This window comes from Gorilla gorilla, chromosome 12 (assembly GCF_029281585.2).
Source record: "Gorilla gorilla gorilla isolate KB3781 chromosome 12, NHGRI_mGorGor1-v2.1_pri, whole genome shotgun sequence".
NCBI lineage: Eukaryota > Metazoa > Chordata > Mammalia > Primates > Hominidae > Gorilla > Gorilla gorilla.
In genome coordinates, this window is record NC_073236.2 from 85,841,242 (window position 1) to 85,866,690 (window position 25,449).

At 40.7% G+C, this 25,449-nt stretch overlaps 1 protein-coding gene across 2 annotated transcripts in view; it reads left to right on the forward strand.

Moving 5' to 3' along the window:
• PSME4 (proteasome activator subunit 4) overlaps positions 1-25,449 on the forward strand; it is a 106,363-nt gene that overhangs the window by 2,346 nt on the left and 78,568 nt on the right. For both annotated transcript variants that reach the window (XM_019021080.4, XM_031007900.3), the window contains exons 2-3: positions 19,724-19,864; positions 20,471-20,587. In XM_019021080.4, coding sequence (XP_018876625.2) covers positions 19,724-19,864; positions 20,471-20,587 — 258 coding nt within the window. The remainder of the gene's footprint in view (positions 1-19,723; positions 19,865-20,470; positions 20,588-25,449) is intronic.

The following is a 25,449-nucleotide window of genomic DNA, read 5'->3' on the forward strand; positions in this document are numbered from 1 at the left end:
AACCCATAACCATTTATAGCTAAATAACCAGCAAGAAATGCTACTGGGTAGAATTTTATTTTGGAATAGTGGTTAGATGCTGGAAACTGATTCTTGGTATTGCACTGTGAGACATTTTGAATGCGGTGGGACATGTAGTGATCTTGGGTGTGTTTTTTTCCTAAGTCATGTTAAGGTGACCTGTTTATAGTTGTGCTTGTTGTTTTTTAAGCCTTCTGTGTTGCATAAGTGAACATCTGAATAATGCCAAAACGTGTGACGAAAGCTGAGTGGTGATCATATTTAGTACTTTGTAGAATAGAAAGTGGTAATGAAAAGAAAATCTAGTTTCTCCCACTAGCTCTGAGACTGTGGGAAAGTTACTTAATCATGTGTTTCAGTATGCTTGTGCGTGAAATGAGGGGATTGGACTAAATAATTCTTTTTTTTTTTTTTTTTTTTTTGAGGTGGAGTCTTGCTTTGTTGCCCAGGCTGGAGTGCAGTGGCAGGATCTTGGCTCACTGCAATCCCTGCCTTTCGGGTTCAAGCGATTCTCCTGCCTCAGCCTCCCAAGTAGGTAGGATTATAGGCGAGTGCCACCATGCCTGGCTACTTTTTTTGTATTTTAGTAGACACGGGGTTTCACCATGTTGGTCAGGCTGGTCTTGAACTCCTGACCTCAAGCAATCTGCCCACCTCGGCCTCCCAAGGTGCTGGGATTACATGTGTGAGCCACCGCACCCGGCCTGGACTAAATTCTTGAGAAGCATTTCTACTCTGGTATTCTGCAGTTTTATTTTTTTAATCCTGTCAAGCTTCACATCAGTCATTGTGTGTATCTTTCTACAAGAATTGTTTGAATAATTTGTAAAATACTGGAAACAGTTGCATAGATCAAGTACATTCCTAAAGACCAAAGTGTAAATGCAGTTGAGAGTTACTGGGACTATCTTGCTGATCAGAAATGTGCACCCCTAATCTGGACATCAGAGGTGTGTTTGGGACCAAGTTCTGGTTTGGAAGGTTCGCAGGCTTTACATTTGGTCCCTCTTTTTGACTTTTTTTTTTTTTTTTGAGACAATCTCACTCTGTTGCCCAGACACAAGATAGTGCAGTGGCACTATCTTGGCTCACTGCAACCTCCACCTCCACCTCCCCGGTTCAAACGATTCTCCTGCCTCAGCCTCCTGAGTAGCTGGGATTATAGTTGTGCGCTGCCACGCCTGGCTAATTTTTGTATTTTTAGTAGAGACGGGGTTTCACCATGTTGGCAAGGCTGGTCTCGAACCCAGGTGATATGCGTGCCTCGGCCTCCCAAAGTGCGGGATTACAGGCTGAGCCACCGCCCCAGCCTTATTTTTGACTTTTTTCTTCATTTTTAGTAGTTCAGTCCATTTAGAAACTTGCAGGTCTGTTTAACATCTCTGAAGAAAGGTTATTTCTATATTTTTAAATACTTGGCCATGTGATAGAGGCTTTCCTGTACAGACAATTTGAAGTACTAGAACTGTCTGGTCAAGAGAGGTTGTGTGATGTAACACATCACAGGGGAAATTTTTAATAAGGGAGGAAACAAATCAGAGAAGTTGAAACAAATTAGAGAAAGTAGAAACAAATTAATGGTCTTTGGACAATGGCAGACAGCTCATGGACACTGTGAGTGAAATATTGGTAGATAACTTGTATGGCCCATGTAGAGAATGAAGGGAGTTGAAGAAAGGTATTCTTAAAACTTGACTTTGTTACGCCTGTAATCCCAGCACTTTGGGAGGCCGAGGCAGACGGATCATGAGGTCAGGAGTTCGAGACCAGCCTGACCAATATGGTGAAACCCCATCTCTACTAAAATTAAGAAAATTAGCCTGGCATGGTGGTGCACGCCTTTAATCCCAGCTACTCAGGAGGCTGAGGCAGGAGAATCGCTTGAATCTGGGAGGTGGAGGTTGCAGTGAGCCAAGCGCCACTCCAGCCTGGGCAAAAGAGTGAGACTCCATCTTAAAAACAACAACAAAGAAAAAAACCCCAAAAAACTTGATTTTGCCCTCTTGCCTTTCTGGACCTTTCATGAGGGGCTGCGGGTGCTCGTTAGAACACCTCAGGTTATCTGTACGTGAGGTGTATCTGGCCTTGCCTCCGACATTATTATCTTTTTTTTTTTTTTTGGAGACAGAGTATCTGGGATTATAGGCATGTGCCACTACGCCTGGCTAATTTTTTTGTATTTTTAGTAGAGACAGGGTTTCACCATGTTGGCCAGGCCAGTCTCAAACTCTTGATCTCAAATGATCTGGCCTCCCAAAGTGTTCGGATTATGGGCGTGAGCCACCGTGGCCTGCCTAACATTATTATCCTGGCAAGAATTTAGATTATTAGTGGTTTTTCAAACTTTAAATTTAGTAGTGGAGTGTTTTATTTTTTATTTTTATATTTTTTGAGACAGAGTCTCGCTCTGTCATCCAGGCTGGAGTGCAGTGGCACAATGTCGGCTCACTGCAGCCTCCGCCTCCCAGGTTCAAGCAACCCTCATGTCTCTGCCTCCAAGTAGCTGGGATTACAGGTGAGTACCGCCACACTTGACCAATATTTGTATTTTTATTAGAGAGGGGGTTTTGCCATGTTGCCCAGGCTGTCTCGAACTCCCGGCCCCAAATGATCCACCCGAGATCTCGGCCTCCCAAAGTGCTGGGATTACAGGCTTGAGTCACCATGTAGTGCCAGTAGTGGAGTGTTAAAAAACCAAATTTTGGCTGGGCGCGGTGGCTCACGCCTGTAATCCCAGTACTTTGGGAGGCTGAAGCGGGTGGATCACGAGGTCAGGAGTTCGAGACCAGCCTCACCAACATGGTGAAACCCCGTCTCTGCTGAAAATACAAAAAAAAGTTAGCCGGGCATGATAGCGGGTGCCTGTAGTCCCAGCTACTCGGGGGGCTGAGGCAGGAGAATTGCTTGAACCCGGAAGGCGGAGGCTGGCTGCAGTGAGCCGCGATTGCACCATTGCACTCCAGCCTGGGCGACAGAGCGAGACTCTGACTAAAAAAAAAACAAAAAAAAACACACAACCAAAATTTTAAACTTGAAATTGGATTCCTCAGGCAAATTAAAACCCCACTCATTAAAAAAAAAAAATACTTCCTTGATAATAGAACTCTTGAAACCTCCTCAGGGCTCCACAACATACTGCTGGAAAAATCACTTGGATGCGCTGGGTGTGGTGGCTCACGCCTGTAATCCCAGCACTTTGGGAGGCTGAGATTACTTGAGGTCAGGAGTTCCTTGGCCAACATGGTGAAACCCTGTCTCTACTAAAAATACAAAATTTAGGCTGGTGTGGTGGCACTCGCCTATAGACTGAGGCAGAAGAATCGCTTGAACCTGGGAGGCAGAGGCTACAGTGAGCCGAGATTGCGCCACTGCACTCCAGGCTAGGCGACAAAGGGAGACTCTTGCCTTACAAAACAAACAAACAAAAAAAAATCGCTTGGCCTTTCTAGTTCTTTGTTCCTTTTAAACTGGTAAACTGGTCTGGAGGAAAAGGCGGGAAAAGGATGGAGAATAAGCGAATGGATTACTGTTTCCTACAACTTATCCCATCCATGATTCGTGTGTGTGTGTGTGTCTGTGTGTGTGTGTGTTTAAACAGAATTTTGATTTTAATGAAGTATGTGGGTTTGGTGTAAGATGAAGCAAATTTAGATCCCTTGTTTGCTACAGTGACATGTTTTGTATTGTTTTATGATTAAGTGACTATATTATAATGTAAAGTCATTTTAATTGCTAATTAAAACTGTGGCACCCTTTAGAATTGAAAGTACAGTTGTTTTATTATTACAAATATTATGCAGCCTTCGTGGATTGATTATCCCAGTTGAAACCACATAATGTATTTGATTAGATTATGTAACCACCAGAAACTTAGTAGTCAAGGTATGAGTTATCAAATATACAAACCTTCTCTTGTGGAAAGTAATAAGTGGCCACAGGAGCACCCACATTCATATCATCCCTGTGTTGGGAAAGAAAGGAAATGCTAACTGCTGAATCTGCATTGTCTGGTATGAGGCACCTAAGAGTATCTAATGTTTGAGTATTGAAATTGAAGTACACAATAAATGCAAGTGGTTTTATTTGTAAATGAATCTTGAAATCTTGACAAATTACCAAACTCATCAGTGAGAACCAGTTAGAGAGAGTGATAGAAGAGGTTTGTCTTTGTTGTTAAGTGATCATTCAAAATGGGAACCAAAATTTCTTTGTAGTGAGAAAGTTGATTTTCCATAAGGGGAAAAAAAAGGAACTGATTTTGGAGAACATGAATTTCTTTGATAAAGTTGTATAATGTAATAGCACAATAAGACATATTTCATATTTTTTTCAAAAATTTTATTTCTGAGAGCAATTTTAGGTTCACAGCAAAATTGAATGGAAAGTATAGAGTTCCTGTATACCCTCTGTCTCTACACATGCATACATTTGATTTTTCATGATGCTGTCACACATATACTTTTTTTTCAAAAATATTTGAGGCCGTTACTGTTTTCCAGAGATCTCTCAGTAATTTCTTGAAAACAGCTTGTCAGTTTTCTTTTCACTAGTTAATTGGCTATTTCTTCCTGAACATCACTGGCCAATGAGCATATGTGTGTTTCTGATTTGAAGTTTTCTAATATTTAAACTCTTTTCATTACATATTTTTTATTATGAAAAATATCAAATATTCAAAAGACAATATAATGAACCTCATCACCTATCTTCACTTAATTAACTCATGGCCAGTTATGTTCTTTTCATCATCCCCTTTCCCCATTGTTTTTGAAGTATATTATTTATTCATGAATGTTTCCAGTATATATCTTCAAAGGAAAAGGAATTTTTTAAAAAAGCAATACCAATACTATTATAAAACCTAAAAAAATTAACATCTATTATCACTTTGAACAATCTCATGAGGTTCTGCTTCTTTGCCAAATTTGTGATTTTACTACCGAGTTTCCATTTCATTTGCATTTTTTTGCCTAAGGTTTACTGTAATCAAATCTCATGGACAGAGATCAAAAATAGCTCATTAATGAACATTTTCACATTATGACATCTTTCATTTCTGCCTTTTACCTTTGAAGACTTAGACTCAATCCTGGGGTAACAAGTATTCTCTTAAGTTACCTTTATTTAAAAAATGAAGACACAAGAGACTCGTAGGTTAGTGTACAGTCATGGGTTAATACAGTGTAGTAGAGGCAGACATCAATCTTCTTTGAACACAATTTTTTGAGTGCATTGCGTGGGCTGGGCACTGGTTTTGGCGTTTGGGATGTATCAGCGCAAGTTTTCTGCCCTCTGGAAGTTTCAGTGCGCTCTTTCTTTTTTGTGTGTTTTTTTTTTTGAAGAGATAGTCTTGGTCTGTTACCCAGGCTGGAATCATAGGGAGTGCAATCATACCTCCCTGTTTTAACCTTGAGCTCCTGGCCTCGAGCGATCCTCCCATCTCAGGCTCCTGGTTAGCTTGGACTACAGACATATACTACCATGCCAAGCTAATTTTTAAAGTTTTTCTAGAGACAAAGTCTCACTGTGTTGCTCAGGCTGGCCTTGAACTCTTGGGCTCAAGTGATCCTCCCACCTTGGCCTCCTGAAAGTGTTGGGAAAGTGTTGGGATTACATGCGTGAGCCACTGCATATGGTATGTGTGCTTTTTTTTTTTTTTTTTTTTTTGACACTGAGTCTCGCTGTGTTACCCAGGCTGGAGTGCAGTGGCGCGATCTTGGCTCACTGCAGCCTCCACTTCCTGGGTTCAAGTGATTCTCCTGTTTCAGCCTCCTGCGTAGCTGGGACTACAGGTGCAGCCACCATGCCTGGCGAATTTTTCTGTTTTTAATAGAGATGGGGTTTCACCGTGTTGGCCAGGATGGTCTCGATCTCCAGACCTCATGATCTGCGTGCCTCAGCCTCCCAAAGTGCTGGGATTACAGGCGTGAACCACTGCATATGGTATGTGTGCTTTTTTTTTTTTTTTTTTTTTGACACTGAGTCTCGCTGTGTTACCCAGGCTGGAGTGCAGTGGCGCGATCTCGGCTCACTGCAGCCTCCACTTCCTGGGTTCAAGTGATTCTCCTGTTTCAGCCTCCTGCGTAGCTGGGGACTACAGGTGCAGCCACCATGCCTGGCGAATTTTTCTGTTTTTAATAGAGATGGGGTTTCACCATGTTGGCCAGGATGGTCTCGATCTCCAGACCTCATGATCTGCGTGCCTCAGCCTCCCAAAGTGCTGGGATTACAGGCGTGAGCCACCGTGCCCAGCTGTGTGCTTTATTCAGTGCACATTTTTGTTCATTTAGGACAGACTAGGCCAGGTGGTAACTTCATCAAAAAAATTGAAGAAAATAGGAATTCTGAATGTATTATTTGAAAAGAAAATCTCATTCTGACCACTGTGTTTTAATGCCTTACTTTGAGGCATTAAGAAAGGCAGTTAGAAAAAAAAAAATGTACCGTTTGATGTTCTGAGATCTGAATGTCACTTAAGAATGGTTTTCCCAAGTGTTCTTTCTGCAGTGTTGTAAAATAAAATTGTATTTGAAATACCTGTTGTTAATTGAAGTAGAGGCAAATTTTTACTGTTTTTTTTTTTTTTGGCAAGCTTGTAAATAAGCATATAACTATATAACTTATAAGAACTGTTTTTCTTATGGAACCTGGGAATTAACTTTTTTCTGCTAAATGAGACTTATTTTTAGAGAATCCCTTTCACCCCTGTAAAAAGTAGAGGTTCCTCTTCAAAGACTTTCCTCCCCATCTAATTAGGAATAAATAGTAACTTCTCTTACAAGCAAAATTTATTCAAAGACCCTTGCAAACATTCTTAAATATCTGCTAGCCGTAATGAAGAAATCAATGTACTTTATGTTCTTAGCTCCCACAATTTAGCCTAAATATTTGCCCTGGCATGCTTATACTGGTCCAAGCAAGCATTAGGTCATAGCCTGTTCCTCTTCCTTATTTGAAGGTGTTTTTATCTTTCTCAGCATTCCACAAGTTACTTCCTCCTTCCTTTGTTCTCTGCCTTTGCCTCTTTTAAAAAGTTCTAAGTTGCTAGCCAATCGGGACAAATACAGAATGTGAGGTCCCGTTCTAGCAAGTGGAAACCGGACACAACAGTAGGGTGGACGCGTCGGGTTATAAATGACCCTGTCTCCTTTGTTGGGTGTACTCTCTTGGCAAAACTGCTGGCAAGTGTACCCTTTCTGCAGAAAGTATAAAAATGGCCTTGCTGAGGAAATTAAATTTATGTTGAAGTGCTGTTTCTTTACAGCAATGGGGAACGAGCATTTCAAACATCCCCCTTCCCCCCCTTATTTTTAGACAGTCTTGCTCTGTCGCCCAGGTTGGAGTGCAGTGGTGCTGTCACAGCTCACTGCAAACTCAACCTCCCAGGCTCAAGCGATCTTCCCATCTCAGCCTCTGGAGTAGCTGGGACCACAGGCATGTACCAGCACACCCAGCTAGGTTTTTATTATTTTATTTTTATTTTTGTAGAGACAGGGTCTCACTATGTTGCCACGGCTGGTCGCAAATTCCTGGGCTCAAATCTTCCTGCCTCGCCCTCCCAAAGTGCTGGGATTACAGGCATAAGCCACTGCACCTAGCGCCTCTTCCCTCCTTTTCAAATACAAAAATCCTAATCTATGTTTCTGTCTAATCTTTGTAGAAAATTAGATCAAAATCTCATTCTATATGAACACCAAACTGAGAGCATGGTAGTAAAAACGGTAAGCAAACAACAACAGCAACAGAAAACCCCTACGTTCATTGAGACCTCTGTTGGAATGTTAAAAGCAGCACATACTATAAATATTCCCATTTGGAACCTTGAGGTTGACTACTTCTGTATTTGGTTTACACTTAACATTTCTTCTCTCTCTTTCTTTGAGACTGAGTCTTGCTCTGTCACCCAGGCTGGAGTGCAATTGTACCATCTTGCCTCACTGCAACCTCTGCCTCCCAGGTTCAAGCGATTCTCCTGCCTCAGCCTCCTGGGTAGCTAGGATTACAGGCATGCGCCACCATGCCCAGCTAGTTTTGTACTTTTAGTAGAGACTGGGCTTCTCCATGTTGGTCAGGCTGGTCTCGAACTCCTGACCTCACGTGATCCACCCGCCTTGGCCTCCCAGAGTGCTGGGATTACAGGTATGAGCCACCGCGCCTGGCCAGTCCAGTGGTTTTCAAACCAGGTGATACATCTGTGGAACATAAAAAAAATTCAAAAGCAACTGGTACCCAGAGCCCCACTGAAGAACCGTTAAGTTATAGCATCTTTCATGTACATTTATCAGTCTGTCGCCATAGCCTTGTGAAGAAAGCCAGATTTTATGGAGATTAAATGACTTCCCCAAGGGACTGACAGAGCAGTTTGAGTTCTTAACAAACTTGTAGAACCATGCTGTTCCTGCTTACTTGGCTACTGGTTAAAATCAATAAATGTTATATCCAGAGTTGATTATGTTGATAGTTGCAAAACAAACTAGAATAGAAACATACAACATTTTATTCTGTTAGTTATTTCTCCTTGCCACAGAAATATGCGTTCTTGATCTGCTCCTCTAGCTAGAGCTGTCTCCTGTGCCTTTTTTTTTTTTTTTTTTTTTGAGATGGAGTCTCGCTCTGTTGCCCAGGCTGGAGTACAGTGGCCTGATGTTGGCTCACTGCAACCTCCGCCTCCCAGGTTCAAGTGATCCTCCCACCTCAGCCTCCCAAGAAGCTAGGATTACAGGCGCCGGCCACCATGCCCGGCTGATTTTTGTATTTTTAGTAGAAACGGGTTTCGCCATGTTGGCCAGGCTGGTCTGGATCTCCTGACTTCAAGTGATCCACCTGCCTTAGCCTCCCAAAGTGCTGAGATTACGGGCGTGAGCCACCATGCCTGGCCTCCTATGACTCTTAATTCTGCAGATGGTCAGATTATTTTGACCTCAGGTTGCCTCTTCAGGGTATAACTTAAGTGATGACAGCTTTCTAAACTTTCAAAGTCAATGACCACTTAATATATGATGAAAATTGGGCTAAAAAAATCAATCCACAAAAATCTGTTAATGCTTTATTTTATTTCACTTTTACACGTTTTGTGTTCCAGGTACTTGGAATCTCATATCTGACTGTCTTATTTGATTGCGAGTTCTTGGCCCAAAGGAACTGTTTGAGTCATTATTGTCTTGTATGTGTTGTTTGCTCTATAAATGCTTTTTGAATATACAGGTAATTGAAAATAGGGGAGGTGAGTTTATGAAAAAACCTTTCCTCTTATTTGTTCACTCAGTGTTTCTGGCAGTGAGACGCTTTATCTACATTTTTAATATTATATGTAATGATGAAGGACTTAGTCTTGGAATAAAATCACAGTAATTTGTTCCTGATCCCTTAGTTTTCTCTGCTACTTTTACCTCTCTTTTTTGTTGTTTCTATATGGTGAAACCTTGGAAAGAGAAGGAAGAGACTGGAATTGATATAGCTATGGTGAAGTGTTTATTTTGAGTGGGCAGGAGTTGAAGTTACTGCCTGAAATTAATTCAGGGGGTTGTTCAGAGATCTAATGGGTCATGGTAGTTTTCGTTGCTGTAAAATATTTGTCATTTAGCCCTAGCTGTCAGGGATTAAGCAGCTTTTTTTCCCCCCTCTTTTTTTTGAGACAGAGTCTCGCTCTGTCACTTAGGCTGTAGTGCAGTGGCATGGTCTCAGCTCACTGCAACCTCTGCCTCCTGGGTTCCAGTGATTCTCCTACCTCAGCCTCCCAAATACCTGGGACTACAGGTGCACACCACCTGTACATACAAAATAATTAATAAATAAAAAATACAATAATCAGTAAAAAATACAAAATAATTTTTGTATTTTTAGTCAAGATAGGGTTTTTGCCATGTTGCCCAGGCTGGCTTCAAACTCCTGGGCTCAAGCAGTCCACCTGCCCTGGCTTCCCAAAGTGCTAGGATTATAAGGTGTGAGCCACCACGCCCGGCTCTTAAGTGGCATTTTAAAAAGTCCTAATTTCTCGCCATTTCTTTAAATATTTTACATTTTAGTAAAGTTTTAACATGTAATTCCTGCATATTTCTCTTTGAGAAATTTTCAGTTAATCTTTTTGTTAGTAATTTGAATGGAACAATCTTCCGTCAACACTGTTACTTTTTATCTGGATGCTATACAGGAAGGCTGCTGACTTTTTTTTTTTTTTAAATATGTATTCAGTAGATTTTAAAGTTTAGTCTAAAAGTGTTTTTTTTTTAAGTTGTTTCAGATGTTTTAGGTATAATCATAGCATTGACACCATACTTTTAGTTCCACCTTACCTGAAATAATTACCCTAATTTTTGTTACCTATTCTTTTGATCTAGATTCAGAATAATGCTGAATCATAATGGTAAGAATAGTCATTATTGTCCTGAATCTGACTTTAAAGGAAGCGCCTCTTGGGAGAGGAATGCCTTAAAGTCTGATATTGACTGTTTAATTAAGACTCGTGTGTGTTTTCAAATGGATTTGGTTTCTCTTGGTTATAATCCCATTAGTATTTTCTGATTTACACTGTATCATAATCAGATTGGACAGAATGATGTCTATGTGTTAAAAATAAGTGAGGTTTTTTTTGTGGCTTAGTTTATGACAAGTTTTTTTGTTTTTTTTTTTTTTTTTGAGATGGAGTCTCACTCTGTGGCCCAGCCTGGAGTGCAGTGGCGCTATCTCAGCTCACTGCAATCTCCACCTCCTGGGTTTAAGCAGTTCTCCCACCTCAGCCTCCCAAGTGGCTGGGATTACAGGTGCACGCCACCATGCCCGGCTAATTTTTTTTTTTTTTTTTTTTTTGACAGAGTCTTTCTCTGTCGCCCAGGCTGGAGTGCAGTGGCGTGATCTTGCCTCACTGCAACCTCTGCCTCCCGAGTTCAAGCAATTCTCCTGGCTCAGCCTCCTGAGTAGCTGGGACTACAGGCGTGTGCCACCACGCCCAGCTAATTTTTGTATTTTTAGTAGAGACAGGGTTTCTCCGTGTTGGTCAGGCTGGTCTCGAACTCCTGACCTCAAGTGAGCCACTGCTCCTGGCTAACAAGTTTTTATGTGTGTTCCACAGGAGTTTGAAAAGTGAACATAGTTTTTGTAAGCTCAAAGTGTTCATATTTGTCTCACACAATATTTTGTTACTGTTATTCAGCACATAAAGTTTTGCTTTCTGAAGACTGTGCAATAGGTGGTACTATATACTGTCATCAGGAGATGCATAATGTCTTACTTCTTGGTGATATTAGTAGCCATTTTACATCACTAGGGATTCCAAAATGGTGATACTTAAACATTTTACTCTGCTTATTTGGTGGGAATCTCTAAAGCAGGGGTCTCCATCTCCCAGGCCACGGACTGTTAATCTGCTGTGGCCTGTAAGTAACTGTACTGAGCCGAATTTATAGCCCCTCCCCATTGCTCACATTACTGCCTGAGCTCTGCCTCCTCTCAGATCAGTGGTGGCATTAGATTGTCTTAGGAGCACAATCCCTGTTGTGAACTACGCATGAGAGGGATCTAGGTTGTGTGCTCTTTGTGAGAATCTTGTGCCTGATGATCTGTCACTGTCTCCCATCACCCCCCAATGGGACCATCTAAGTTGCAGGAAAATAAGCTCAGGACTCCCACTGATTCTACATTATGATGAGTTATGTAATTGTTTCATTATATATTACAATTTAATAATAATAGAAATAAAGTGCACAATAAATATAATGCCCTCAAATCATCCCAAAACTACCCCCGCCATCTGTGGAAAAATTGTCTTCCACAAAACCGGTCCTTTCTCTGTGTTAAAATTAAGTGCCAAAAAGTTTGGGGGACCACTGCTCTAAAGAACTTTTCCTCATGAAATGTTGTTTATCCTGAGTGCCTGTAGGAGTGGCAGGGTAAAGCTTAATTGTTCCCCTTCGTTTACCAGTTTTTAAGTTAATGACTTGGTTCCCTGGCATTCCTGAAAGACGTGGCCTGTGAGGTTTTGTTTTGTTTGGATATTTTTCATGAACTCAATGGTTTTAAACATATCAGTTGCAATTACCTTGATTCACACCCTTTTCATTTTTGATTGGTGAGAAACCTATTCAAGTTGACTCTTAAGACTTTATTTAAGTAGCCTTTGATAAGGGACATTTAAATTAAGATAATACACAGAAATGCAGAAATATTGATTATCTGATTTTAAACATTGTATTTTACATTAGAACTTTGATATTAATTTTTTCATTGTTAATTCTAATTATAAAAATAATTCCTATTAGCCAGGCATGGTGGTGGGCTCCTGTAATTCCAGCTACTTGGGAGACTGAGGCAGGAGAATCGCTTAAACCTGGGAGGCGGACGTTGCAGTGAGCTGAGGTTGGGCCACTGCACTCCAGCCTGGGCAACAGAGAGACTCCGTCTCAAAAAATATATAGAATAATAATTCCTGTTTACTTTTTAAAATTATTATTATTTTTATTTTTTGAGACAGTTTTGCTCTTGTCACCCAGGCTGGAGTGCAGTGGCGTGATCTTGGCTCACTACAACCTCCGCCTCCCGGGTTCAAGCGATTCTCCTGCCTCAGCCCCCCGAGTAGCTGGGATTATAGGCACTAACCACCATGCCCTGCTAATTTTTTGTATTTTTAGTAGAGATGGGGTTTCACCATGTTGGCGAGGCTGGTCTCAAACTCCTGACCTCAGGTGATCCTCCTGCTTTGGCCTCCTAAAGTGCTGGGATTACAGTCCTGAGCCACCAGGCCCAGCCTTTTTACTTTTAGAAAGTGAAAAAACTGAAAAAGTGTTTTGAAAAACACAAAAAAGTTTCTCAGTTTTACCACCCAGAGGTACGTTTTTTTTTGTTTTGTTTTGTTTTTAATTTTTAAATTTTTTGTAGAGATGTGGTTTTGCTATGTTGCCCAGGCTGGTCTCAAGCTCCTGGGCTCAAGCGATCTCCTGGGCTTAAACCATCTGCCTGTCTCAGTCTCTCAAAGTGCTGGGATTATAGGCGTGAGCCACTGCACCTGGCTCCCAGAGATAATATTTTATGGTATCTACTTTTTTCTTTTTTTGTTTTGTTTTGGTTTTTTTGGGGACTAAGGTCTCACTGTTGCCTAGGTTGGAGTGCAGTGGCACGATCTTGGCACGTTGCAACCTTCGCTTCCCAGGCCCCACCAATCTTCCCACCTCAGCCTCCTGAGTTACTGGGACTACAGACATGCGCTATCACGCCCGGCTAATTTTTGTATATGTTGTAGGCACGAGGTCTCGCAATGTTGCCCAGGCTGGTCTCAAACTCCTGGACTTGAGCAATCTGCCTGCCATGGCCTCCAAAAGTGCTTGGATTGCAGACATGAGCCACTGTGCTGGGCCTGTTTTGTTTCTTTTTCCTTGAATGATTATGTATTTTTATTTAGTTATATATATTTGTTTTGAGCCTTGCTTTATAAATATTATATTCCATTCCATATTCTACTAAAGGTTATTTGAAAACACAATTTTAAGTGACTGCATTATAGTCTAAAGCATGGGTGTCTAATCTTTTAGCCTCCCTGGGCCACATTGGAAGAATTGTCTTGGGCCACACGTAAAATATACTAACGCTAATGATAGCTGATGAGCTTTAAAAAATTGCAGAAAACCTAAATGTTTTAAGAAAGTTATGCATTTGTGTTGGGCCACATTCAAAACAATCCTGGGCCATCGGTTGGACAAGCTTAGTCTAAAGGAATAAGCCACACTTTAACAAGCCATTCTCATACTAGACTTACAGATTTTTTTCCAGGAAATTTTGGAAATTACATATGTGCATTTGGCCTTTTAAAAATTTTTTATTTTTGGAGAGTCAGGGTCTTGCTCTGTTACCCAGGCTGAAATGCAGTGGCAAGATCATGGCTCACTGCAACCTCAACCTCCCAGACTCAGATGCTCCTCGTGTTTCAGCCTCCGAAGTAGCTGGAACTACAGGCACGTGCCATCACACCTGGCGATTTTTTTTTATAGAGACGGGGTCTCCCTGTGTTACCCAGGCTAGTCTTGAATTCCTGTCCTCAAGTGATCTTTCCTCCTCAACTTCCCAGAGTGCTAGGATTATAGACGTGAGCCACAGTGTCTGGCTCATTTTGGCATTTTGACTTTGATATTCTGAATTATTATTATTATTTTTTTTTTTTTTGAGACAGGTCTCTCTGTTACCCAGGCTGGAGTGCAGTGGCACAATCTTGGCTCACTGCAACCTCCACATCCAGGGTTCAACTGATTCTTCTGCCTCAGCCTCCCGAGTAGCTGGGACTACGGACACCTGCCACTACGCCCAGCTAATTTTTGTGTTTTTTAGAAGAGGTGGAGGTTTTGCCATGTTGGCCAGGCTGATCTTGAACTCCTGACCTCAAGTGATATGCCTGCCTCGGCCTCCCAAAGTGCTGGGACTACAAGTGTGACTCACTACACCTGGCCTGAATTATTTACTCAAGATAGTATTGCTAGATGAAGGATTTTTATTAATTTGTTATTATTACATTTTTAAATATGTATAATAGAGATGAGGGTCTCACTTTGTTGCCCAGGCTGGTCTTGAACTCCTGGATTCAAGTGATTCTCCTGCTTCTGCCTTCCAAAATGCTGGGATTTCAGGCATGAGCCATGGCGCCTAGCCCACTGTCTTTCTTTCTTTCCTTTTTTTTTTTGAAATGCAGTCTCCCTCTGTTGCCCAGGCTGGAGTGCAGCAGCGAGATCTTGGCTCACTGCAACCTCTGCCTCCCGGGTTCAAGCGATTCTCCTGCCTCAGACTCCTGAGTAGCTGGGTTTGCAGGTGTGTGCCGCCACACCCGGCTAATTTTTGTATTTTTAGTAGAGATGGGGTTTCACCGTGTTGGTCAGGCTGATCTCCAACTCCTGACCTCGTGATCTGCCTGCCTCGGCCTCCCCAAGTGCTGGGATTATAGGCGTGAGCCACCGTGCCCGGCCAGCCCACTGTCTTTCTTATGATTAAAAATTAAATCATTTGATTAATACACTGTAGGGCTGTGAGGAGGAAGCAGCTGGAAATGCTATTGTATTATCTTTTACTCTTTTTTTTTTCTTCCCCTGTGGGAGGATGGAACAAAATGACTTGTTATCCATATATTCTGGATGGTTGAAAGAAATATTCTATATCAATCACGTTCAATCGTGACTATTTACCAGGGTTTTCAGTTATTTTGGGACACCTAATAGTAATCATTAGTCCTAAAACCTAATGTGAAAATTAACTGGAAAGAGGGAATGCACCATCTGTAGATACAGTCTAAAGTAGAATTTTTGAACTTAAGTGTACAGGAAAGTCAAACCAGAGTAGTCTAAAAAATGAAGATTGGTAGTCTGCACTCTAGCACTCCAGGAATTTATTTTTCATTCACCTTAAAAAAAAAAAAGACAAACAGCTTTACTGAGATTTAATATTCCTAGGATTTTTGGATCCCAAGAATAATGCATTTTAAAAGTTACCCTGCATAGTTCTTCTTCTTCTTCTTCTTCTTTTTTTTTAGTAGACATGGGGTTTCACCATGTTGCTCAGGTTGGTCTTGAACTCCTGATCTCAATTGATCCTCCTGCCTTTGCCTCCCAAAGTGCTGGGATTACAGGTATACTACGCCCAGCCTTTTTGTCCATTTTTCATTGGATTATGTCTTTTTCTTACTAGTAATTTGGATATGAGTTCTTTGTCAAATATATATATTTCTGGGCTTTTTACTTTTTATGGTGTCTTATAGTGACTAGAAGTTCTTTATGATAAAGACCAATTTATTAATTTTCTTTTTATAGTTAGAACTTTTGTTCCCTTTTAAAACAAATCTCTTGCACCATATTTTGATAAATGCTGAGATAAGAACCCCTTGCTGGTTGGCGAGGAACTGGGGGAAATAGAAGCTTTCTGAGGAGTCCCTCCAGAATCTTTAGATTTGTCAGCAGCCCTAGGCTTTCCAGGAATCCCCCTGTTGGTCTCTTTTTATAGTATTAAAATTTGAGCTTTGTTAATTTTATGTTCCTAACTAATGTTAAATATACAGTTGTCTGTCTACTGCAATGAAAACAATGGGCTGTAGCTAAGTTACTTCAGTGGCTTGGAGCAGGGGCCCCCCAACCCCCAGCCCAGGGACTGGTATGGGTCTGTGGCCTGTTAGGAACCGGGCTGCACAGCAGGAGGTGAGCAGTGGACAGGCAATTGGGCATTACTGCCTGAGGTCCGCCTCCTGTCAGATTAGCCATGATGTTAGATTCTCATAGGAGCTCATATCCTATTGTGAACTGCCCGTGCAAGGGATCTAGGTGTTGTGTACTCCTTATGAGATTCTCCCTGGTACCAAAAAGGTTGGGGACTGCTGGCTTAGAGTACAGTATTTCTCTAGTTTTTCTGCAGAAGTATCCTAACCACAGGGGAGAATGAATGCATGACTCCAGGGGCATCTGGAATCTTTCTGTTTGTTTGTTTGAGAGTGAGTCTCTCTCTGTTGCCCAGGCTGGAGAACTCTAGCACCATCTCGGCTCAGCTGCAACCTCCGCCTCCCAGGTTCAAACAGTTCTCCTGCCTCAGCCTCCCGAGTAGCTGGGATTAGAGGCGCGCACCACCATGCCCAGCTAATTTTTGTATTTTTAGTAGAGACAGGGGTTTCATCATGTTGGCCAGGATGGTCTCCATCTCTTGACCTCGTGATCCGTCTGCCTCGGCCTCCCAAAGTGCTGGGATTACAGGTGTGTAGTGGAGACAAAGTTTCACCATATTGGCCAGGCTGGTGGTCTCGAACTCCTAATCTCACGTGATCTGCCCACCTCGGCCTCCCAAAGTGCTGGGATTACAGGCATGAGCCATCACGCCTGGCTGGTATCTGGAATATTGACAAGGCCTGAAGCAGCCACTGAAAGCAGGGAATTTTTCTTTGATGTCTTCTGTCTTTATCTTAAAAATGTGTTCCAGTTTTTAGGGAGATGTTTGTTTTCATTTAAAATAACATTTTAATGATTCTAGCTTTTGCTCCTAAATTTAGAGTGAAATTGAGGGAGGCATCAGAAGGCTGTATCACTATGCTTATTCAACAGCCCAAAATAACAATATATTTGGGTGTAGGATCTTTTGTCTTCACTAATCTATGTGCGTTACCATTTTAGGGTGTTTAAGAAACTTTCATAATAATTATTTTGAGTATCCCTTATTTGAAATTGTGGGACCAGAAATGTTTAGGATTTTGGATTTTTTGAGGTTTTGTAATATCTGCATTATGTTCTTACTGATTGAGCATCTCAAATCCAAAAATTAGAAATTGGAAAACTCCATGAGCGTTTCCTTTGAGTGTCATGTTGTTGCTCAAAAAGTTTTGGATTTTGGAGGGTTTCAGATTTTCGGATTAAAGGTATTCAACCTGTACTGGCAGAGCCAAAACAAGATCTCATGTCTCATTTCTCCTCCCTCTATATTTGCTGGTCTCATAGTACTAATGTGAGATCACGGGATTATACCTTGAAATGACAGAAAAGAGCTGAATAAATTCAGACCAGCTTGAGAAAATAAAAATGAGTTAATGAACCAAGAATTTTGAAGAATTTCTGGAAGATAAAAAAGCAGTTAGATGCCCTAACTTTAGAAATTAAATGTAAGTGCTGGGCGCAGTGGCTCACGCCTATAATCCCAGCACTTTGGGAGGCCAAGGCAGGGGGGATCACGAGGTCAGGAGTTTGAGACCAGCCTGGCCAACATGGTGAAACCCCATCTCTACTAAAATTACAAAAATTAGCCGGGCGTGGTGTTGGGCGCCTGTAATCCCAGCTACTGGGGAGGCTGAGGCAGGAGAATTGCTTGAATCCAGGAGGCAGAGGTTGCAGTGAGCTGAGATCGGGCCACTGCACTCCAGCCTGGGTGACAGAGCAAGACTCTGTCTTGGGGGGAAAAAAAAAGAAGTTAAATGTAAGTTTTATTTGATCTCAGGTACTGGGGGAGTGTTAAAGATCTTACGAGGAATACTAATGCTCTTTTTCTCGTTGACTTACATATTTAATAAAATGACCCTCCTCCAAGGGTTTTATGATTTTAAGTATACAGTAATTTATTTGGATCAGTTACTTCTGAATTCTTAAATATACTCTGATTTGTTGTTCTTGGGTTTTGGGACACCTTTTTCTTTTCTTTTTTTTTTTTTTTTTGAGACGGAGTTTCTCTCTTGTTGCCCAGGCTGGAGTGCAACGCCACGCTCTTGGCTCACCGCAACCTCCGCCTCCCAGGTTCAAGCAATTCTTCTGCCTCAGCCTCCCTAGTAGCTGGGATTACAGGCATGTGCCACCACGCCCGGCTAATTTTGTGTTTTTAGTAGAGACGGGGTTTCTCCATGTTGGTCAGGCTGGTCTCAAACTCCTGACCTCAGGTGATCCGCCCACGTCGGCCTCCCAAAGTGCTGGGATTATAGGCGTGAGCCACTGTGCCTGGCCATTGGGACACCTTTTTCTTAAATTTGCTTAAAGTTAATGCTTTTGATTACATTGTTTATAGTTAGAAATTAAAAATGTAATTTTGGATAAAATATTAAATTATTTTTGGTAGTAACCTAATTGTATTGTAATTATAAGTTAACTGTTAGAAACAAATAGTACAAGTTATGTAACTTGTTTACAATAAGAGAGCAGTGTTTTAATTGGTCATTAGATGTTGATGATAACTCAGTTACCATAAGATACTTATTTGGCAATCTCCTTTTGTTTTTGGAAGACAAGATCTCACTCTGTCACCTAGGCTAGATAGAGCATAGTGGCGCCATCCCAGCTCACTGTCCCCTTGACTTCCTGGGCTCCAGTGATCCTCCCACCTCAGCCCCCGACCCGAGTAACTGGGACCACAGGCGCACGCCATCATGCCTGGCTAATATTTTGTATTTGTTGTAGAGACTGGGTTTTGCTATGTTGCCCAGGCTGGTCTTGAACTCCTGGGTTCAAGCGATCCTCCTGCTTTAGCCTCTCAAAGTGCTGGGATTACAGGCATGAACTACTTTGCCTGGCCTGGTTATGTCTTGATTGAAGTACAGAACAATTTTTTACTGCATAATAGTGAGAATAGATATAAAATAGTTAACCATCAAAGACATTTGAAATTGTTACCACACCTATTTTTAAAAATTGTCATTAAAAATAAGTATAAAGTTTATCTTAATTTTTAGCTGTACAATACAGTATTGTTAACCATATATACATTGTTGTACAACTTTTTTTATTTTACTTGACTGAAACTATACCCATTGAATAACAGCTCTCCATTTCCTGGTCCTTGCAACCCCTGGCAGCAAGTATTCTACTTTCTGTTTCTATGAGTTTGATTACTTTGGATACCTACACAGTATTTGTCTTTTGTGACTGGCGTATTTCACTTAAGATTCATACATGCTGTAGCTTATGACTGGATTTCCTTCTTTTTTAAGACTGAATCATCCTCATCACTGGTTCTAGCTGAAGTATGATGGGATCATTCTTCCTGGCAAATAAATTCCTGTTTCTATCCAGAAAAACCAATAAAAAGTTTTCCATGAAATGTTAAAAAAAAAAAAAAAGACAATAATCCATTGTGTTGTATATGCCACATTTTCCTTATCCATTCATCCTTCTGTGGCCATTCAGGTTGCATCTACATCTTGGCTTCTATGGATAATGCTGCATTGAACATGGGTGTGTCATGATACCTATTTTTAAAGGGTATATCTATTTTTCTCTTGCAGATATATTCGACTTTATGGGAGAAAATTTAGCAAAGAAGATCATGTTCTTTTTATTAAGTTATTGTATGAGCTGGTATCAATTCCAAAACTGGAAATCAGCATGATGCAGGGATTTGCCCGCCTTTTGATCAACTTGTTAAAGTAAGTCTTTTTCCAGAGGTTTCTGTTAAGGTTTGTTTGTTTCTTCAGGGTTTTAGGGAATGAGGACTAAGTGTTTTTGGTAAGAAGACCAAGTCTCAAATTGCCAATTTGGAAAATGATTGCAAAAAACATTATCTTAATTTTCATCAAATGTGTTAATTAACCTTTTAGTTAAAATTCCATCTCTTCCATGATGTGGTCTCTTCTCTAGCACCCATTGAACTTCCCCTTTTATAGGTTGTTAAGTCCCTTGAGAAGACAAGACAAAGATCATAGATTCTTTTGCTTACCCTGAAGCATCCAGCTCAATGCTGGAAACATTAAATATTCCATAGTGTGGGAAAACATGAAATTCATCCACAATAATGGTGACACAAATTTAAATGCCCTCTTTTATCTGGTGCTCTTTGAGATTTGAGCAGCAGCAAGAATTGGGTGCATTATTCTTCTTAATACTATGTTCTGCTACTGAGTGGCTATGGATGGGGAAAAGCAAAACCCATGGTGATGAGCAGCAGTGTTTAACTGTCCCTGTGTAGTATTTGTGGTATACACACATCTGTGCACATATGCATACATAGGTATTTATTTTATTTTACTTTTTAGGAAAAAGGAACTTCTTTCAAGAGCTGATTTGGAGTTACCCTGGAGACCACTTTATGACATGGTAGAAAGAATATTATATTCCAAGACAGAGCACCTAGGATTAAATTGGTTTCCTAAGTAAGTATTTCCATTTAAAGCACTTATTTGGGAGTACTTGGGGTTTTTTAGGGGGGTGATCATGATTGAAAAATATTGGGTTGTTTGAAAGAAACAAGCAGATATTTTAATGTGCCTATTTCTATGTAATTTGACTCCTGAAACAATTCATTGCCCTCTATAAACTGTATCTGAGGCTGCATCTCTCTTGCAGATCATTGACTTCTTGCACCTACATCCTGCCTCTTTGATACCTAATTTTTGGTTTTATATTTTATTCTGAGTTTATATAATAAAATATCATCTGCCCTTTTTTGGTTAATAGTGATTTCATACTAGACTGACAGGTATCATTTCTGTCCAGTTGTGGTCTAGCTTTAAATTTTCTCAGTTTTAGCACATTTGGCTTATCATTCTTTTTTTTCTGAGATGGTGTCTCACTCTGTCGCTCAGGCTGGAGTGCAGTGGTGTGATCTCAGCTCACTGCAACCTCCACTTCCCGAGTTCAAGTGATTCGCGTTCCTCAGCCTCCCGAGCAGCTGGAATTACAGGCATGCACCACCACACCCAGCTAATGTTTGTATTTTTAGTAGAGATGGGGTTTCGCCATGTTGGCCAGGCTGGTCTCGAACTCCTGACCTCAGGTGATCTGCCTGCCTTGGCGTCCCAAAGTCCCGGGATTATAGGCATGAGCCACCACGCCTGGCCTCTTCAGTGTTTTTGTTTGTTTTGTTTTGTTTTGTTTTGAGATGGAGTCTCGCTATGTCGCCCAGGCTGGAGTGCAGTGGTGCGATCTCAGCTCACTGCAAGCTCCACCTCCCGGGTTCATGCCATTCTCCTGCCTCAGCCTCCCGAGTAGCTGGGACTACAGGTGCCCACCACCACGCCCGGCTAATTTTTTTGTGTTTTTAGTAGAGACGGTGTTTCACCATGTTAGCCAAGATGGTCTCTATCTCCTGACCTCGTGATCCCCCTGCCTCAACCTCCCAAAGTGCTGGGATTACAGGCGTGAGCCACCACGCCCAGCCTGTGTACTCATTTCTTGAAGAGCACCATTCTCTATGCCTGTATTAATTTCCTTTTTCTTTTTTATAAATTAAGTCTTTAAAGACTTCTGCAGTTTTCTCTCTCAGTCTTAGGCATGTCTACATTATTTCATTATGTCTTGTTAAATTCATTTAATCTATGATTAACCCTCAGCCTTTACTTAGGTCAACAGTCTTTGTCCCGTACCATAGAATTTTTTGAAAATGAGTGCAGATGGCAAATGTGAAATGGTGTAAGTGGAAGAGGTAAAACATGATCTTCAACTTAGGTCCTAATTGGTTTTTGGACAGTTTTGCACAAGTAAGGTGGTTAGAAGTCATTTATTTCTTGAAAGTTTCATGTGTTAAAACAAGGAAACTCATTTCAACCATAAAAATAGCAAATTTTATCACGAAATAGAATAGTGCATTGTGCAAGTATGCTTTTACCAATATTTGTTAGGTTTTCCTCCCTCCCTCCCTTCCTCTCTCCCTTCCTGCCTTCTTTCCTTCCCTCCTTCCTTCCTTCCTTCCTTCCTTCCTTTTTCAGGGTTGCTCTGTTGCCTAGGCTGGAGTGCAGTGGCAAGATCTTGCATCACCACAGCCTTGACCTCCTGGGCTCAAGCAGTCTTCCTGCCTCAGCCTCCTGAGAAGGTGGGACCACAGGTGTGTGCCACCATGCCTGGCTAATTTTTAAAATTTTTTATTTGTAGAGACAGGGTCTCTACACAGGGTCTCACTGTGTTGCCCAGCCTGGTCTTGAACTCCTGGGCTCAAGTGATCCTCCCGCCTTGGCTTCCCAAAGTGCTGGGATTACAGGCATGGGCCACTACACCCGGCCCCAGTATTTTTTAAGAAAACTCAAAATTGAATACAAAAGCTTTGTTTGTAAATATTCCTTTTGGGTGTTATTTTTGCCACAGGGACCATGATCTATACTGGTTTGACTGAGTCTTCTTTAAATAAGAGGTCAGGGAATTTCTTACTGGCTTCACCATTTCAGATGAGATTGGGCACTTTCAGGGTGGTATGGCCATAGACAGGCTTCACTATTTCATAGATCTCAGGGACCTTTGAACTGTGTTCAGATCAGTTACCCTTCTGAGATTTTTCTTGCTGATAATTTTGGCTGCTTCTGAAAGTATTTTGTAAATGAAAGAAGGAGGTAAGGCAGTTTCTTCAGTGATACCCTGTTCTTCAGTATGCCTTCTTGCTGCTTCATAACCAAGCGTCCTGCTTTCCTGCCTTAAGGGTCTACCTTTGCAAAGGCGCATGCTGCTTTTAAAGTCCTTTGTGGTCATTAATAAGTATCTATGGCTTTCCTCTTCAGTGATAAGAGCTGTTTGTCTGGAAATTTTCTATTAGTATTGGTCAGTCAGTGCTTATTGATTATGTTTACCATGTCTCTTCCTAAAGTGTCACATCATCCTTGTCCTTAAAAGTTTTACCATGGCTGTTCTTGATCTTTTGAAGAGACGTTGTGACTGAAACACAGCACTGACTCTCAACTCTTAACAGACTCAGCATTTCATTTTGTAATTGTAATTATTCTAAAATAAAATTTATAAATCATATAACCTACCTATATTCATTACCTACACTGTGACAATTTTGAGTTTTTTCATCTTAGATATATTCTGCCACATTTTGAAACAGTTTTGTCAGCTGACTACATGTGTTCATACTATTTTTAGAATGCTATTTTTATAATCAAAAGTGAAAGATTGCTTAATTTGTTAACTGTCTTTCAAATTTTAAACTCATGTGCCTTATGTTTTAGTCCTTATTGAAATCACTGCTTAGAGCGGCATGTGTTTCATCATGATTTTAAAAGCTAGTTCTATTGTTTGAAGCAAAGATTATCAACTTTCCTCTCTTCCCTTCCTCTTTACCTTTCTCATCCTCTCTTCATCCCCTTTCCTATCCTTGTTTCCCTCTTTTCTTCTCTTCCTTCCTCCTTCTAGCTTTCTGTCTGTCTTTTTGCCTCTAGGACAAAAGACCCTTTTTAGTCTCTTTATCCTCATCTCAGTCTACTTTCTACTGGAGAAAGAATTGGTAGTGTTTTTTATTCAATAGAAGAAGTAAAATTGGAAAGGAGATGAGTGTGAACTAATTGTTAGCGATGTAAGAATTATTATTTACTTTATAAATGAAGCTTTTGAATCTTATGGACATGGTTTTATTTTATAAAACAATGTCCCATACACTTAACTTTGAGTAGCATATTGCAAGTTATAGTATAGGCAACATACTAATGGTGTTGCTACTAACAAAATATGGGAGAATTATGCATAGGTATGCTTTTACAAATGGGCACAAACAATTCATATTTCAGTTGCTATGTGTATAAATTTGTTTATTTAGTATTACCACTAATTTGGTTTTTGTGGGTGGTAGTAAAGGTTTTCATATTTGCATCATGAGTAGCTTGGGCCTACATAACTTGTTTACTACTTTTTAAAATTTATTTTTAAAAGTATCTATTCTCTTTTACATGTATTGTTCTAAGGGTATCATATAGTATTATATTTTCATTTTTTTCATATTAATCTGCCTCTGGAGAACCAATTTGATATTTTATTTTTCTGGTATTTGTTTATGGCATTTGTTTCTCTATTGATTTATTAAAGAGCTGTTTGAATTGGTGCTCTTTAAGATACAGTTAAATCCTTTGTCCTCGGCTCCCCACACTCACCACATGGAAATGACATTTTCCAGACCTCTGTTTGGGGTTTCTTGGCACATGTGGCCATACTTAGGAGTTTAAATTACTACCAGCAGCTCATGGATGATCTGTAACTACAAAATTTAATATGATAATCAAATGGTGAGAAAAATTTCTCCTAAAACTTGTTGAAATTTAAAAGATTTTATGGTTGTAAACCACGATTATTAATATGATATTTACAATTACTTTTTAATGTAGTATTTGAAGAACATCCTATTTATTTTAAAAATATTCTTTTATTTGGAAATTTAAAATTTTAACAAAATTTGGCTGGGCATGGTAGCCCACACCTGTAATCCTAGCACTTTGGTAAGCTGAGGTAGACGGATCACCTGAGGTCGGGAGTTTGAGACCAGCCTGGCCAACATGGTGAAACCCCCATCTCTACTAAAAACACAAAAATTAGCCTGGTGTGATGGCGCATGCCTGTAATCCCAGCTACCCAGGAGGCTGAGGCAGGAGAATCGCTGGAACCTGGGAGGCAGAGGCTGCACTGAGCCAAGATCATCCCACTGCACTCCAGCCTGGGCGACAGAGCCAGACACCCATCTCAAAAAAAAAAATTTACCAGATTTTATTAATGATTTTGATAGTGTTTCTCACAAAAGTTGTTTCTGTGCTACAGTGTTCTTTCTTTAAAAACTGATCTTTTAAAAGCAATTTTAAAAAATACTTAGTTCAAGTTGATCAGGCTTATTGTCATTTAAAACAATTATGTATGCTCTTTTTACATGAGTGGTAAGGATTATTATAATTTCCTAACACTTGCCATAAAAGTATACTTTTTAAAAGTAATTTTAATGAAAAGTCAATGTTAATGTGCATCAGCAAGGAAAATGCTGTACTTATTATTTATACCTTTTTTTTTTTTTTTTTGAGATGGATTTTTTTTGCTGTTGTTGCCCAGGCTGGAGTGCAGTGGCACAATCTGGACTCACCGCAACCTCCGCCTCCCGGGTTCAAGCGATTCTCCTGCCTCAGTCTCCTGAGTAGCTGGGATTACAGGTGTGCGCCACCACACCCAGCTAATTTTTTGTATTTTTAGTAGAGATGGGGTTTCATCATTTTGGCCAGGCTGGTCTTGAACTCTGGACCTCACGTGATGCACCCGCCTCAGCTTCCCAAAATGC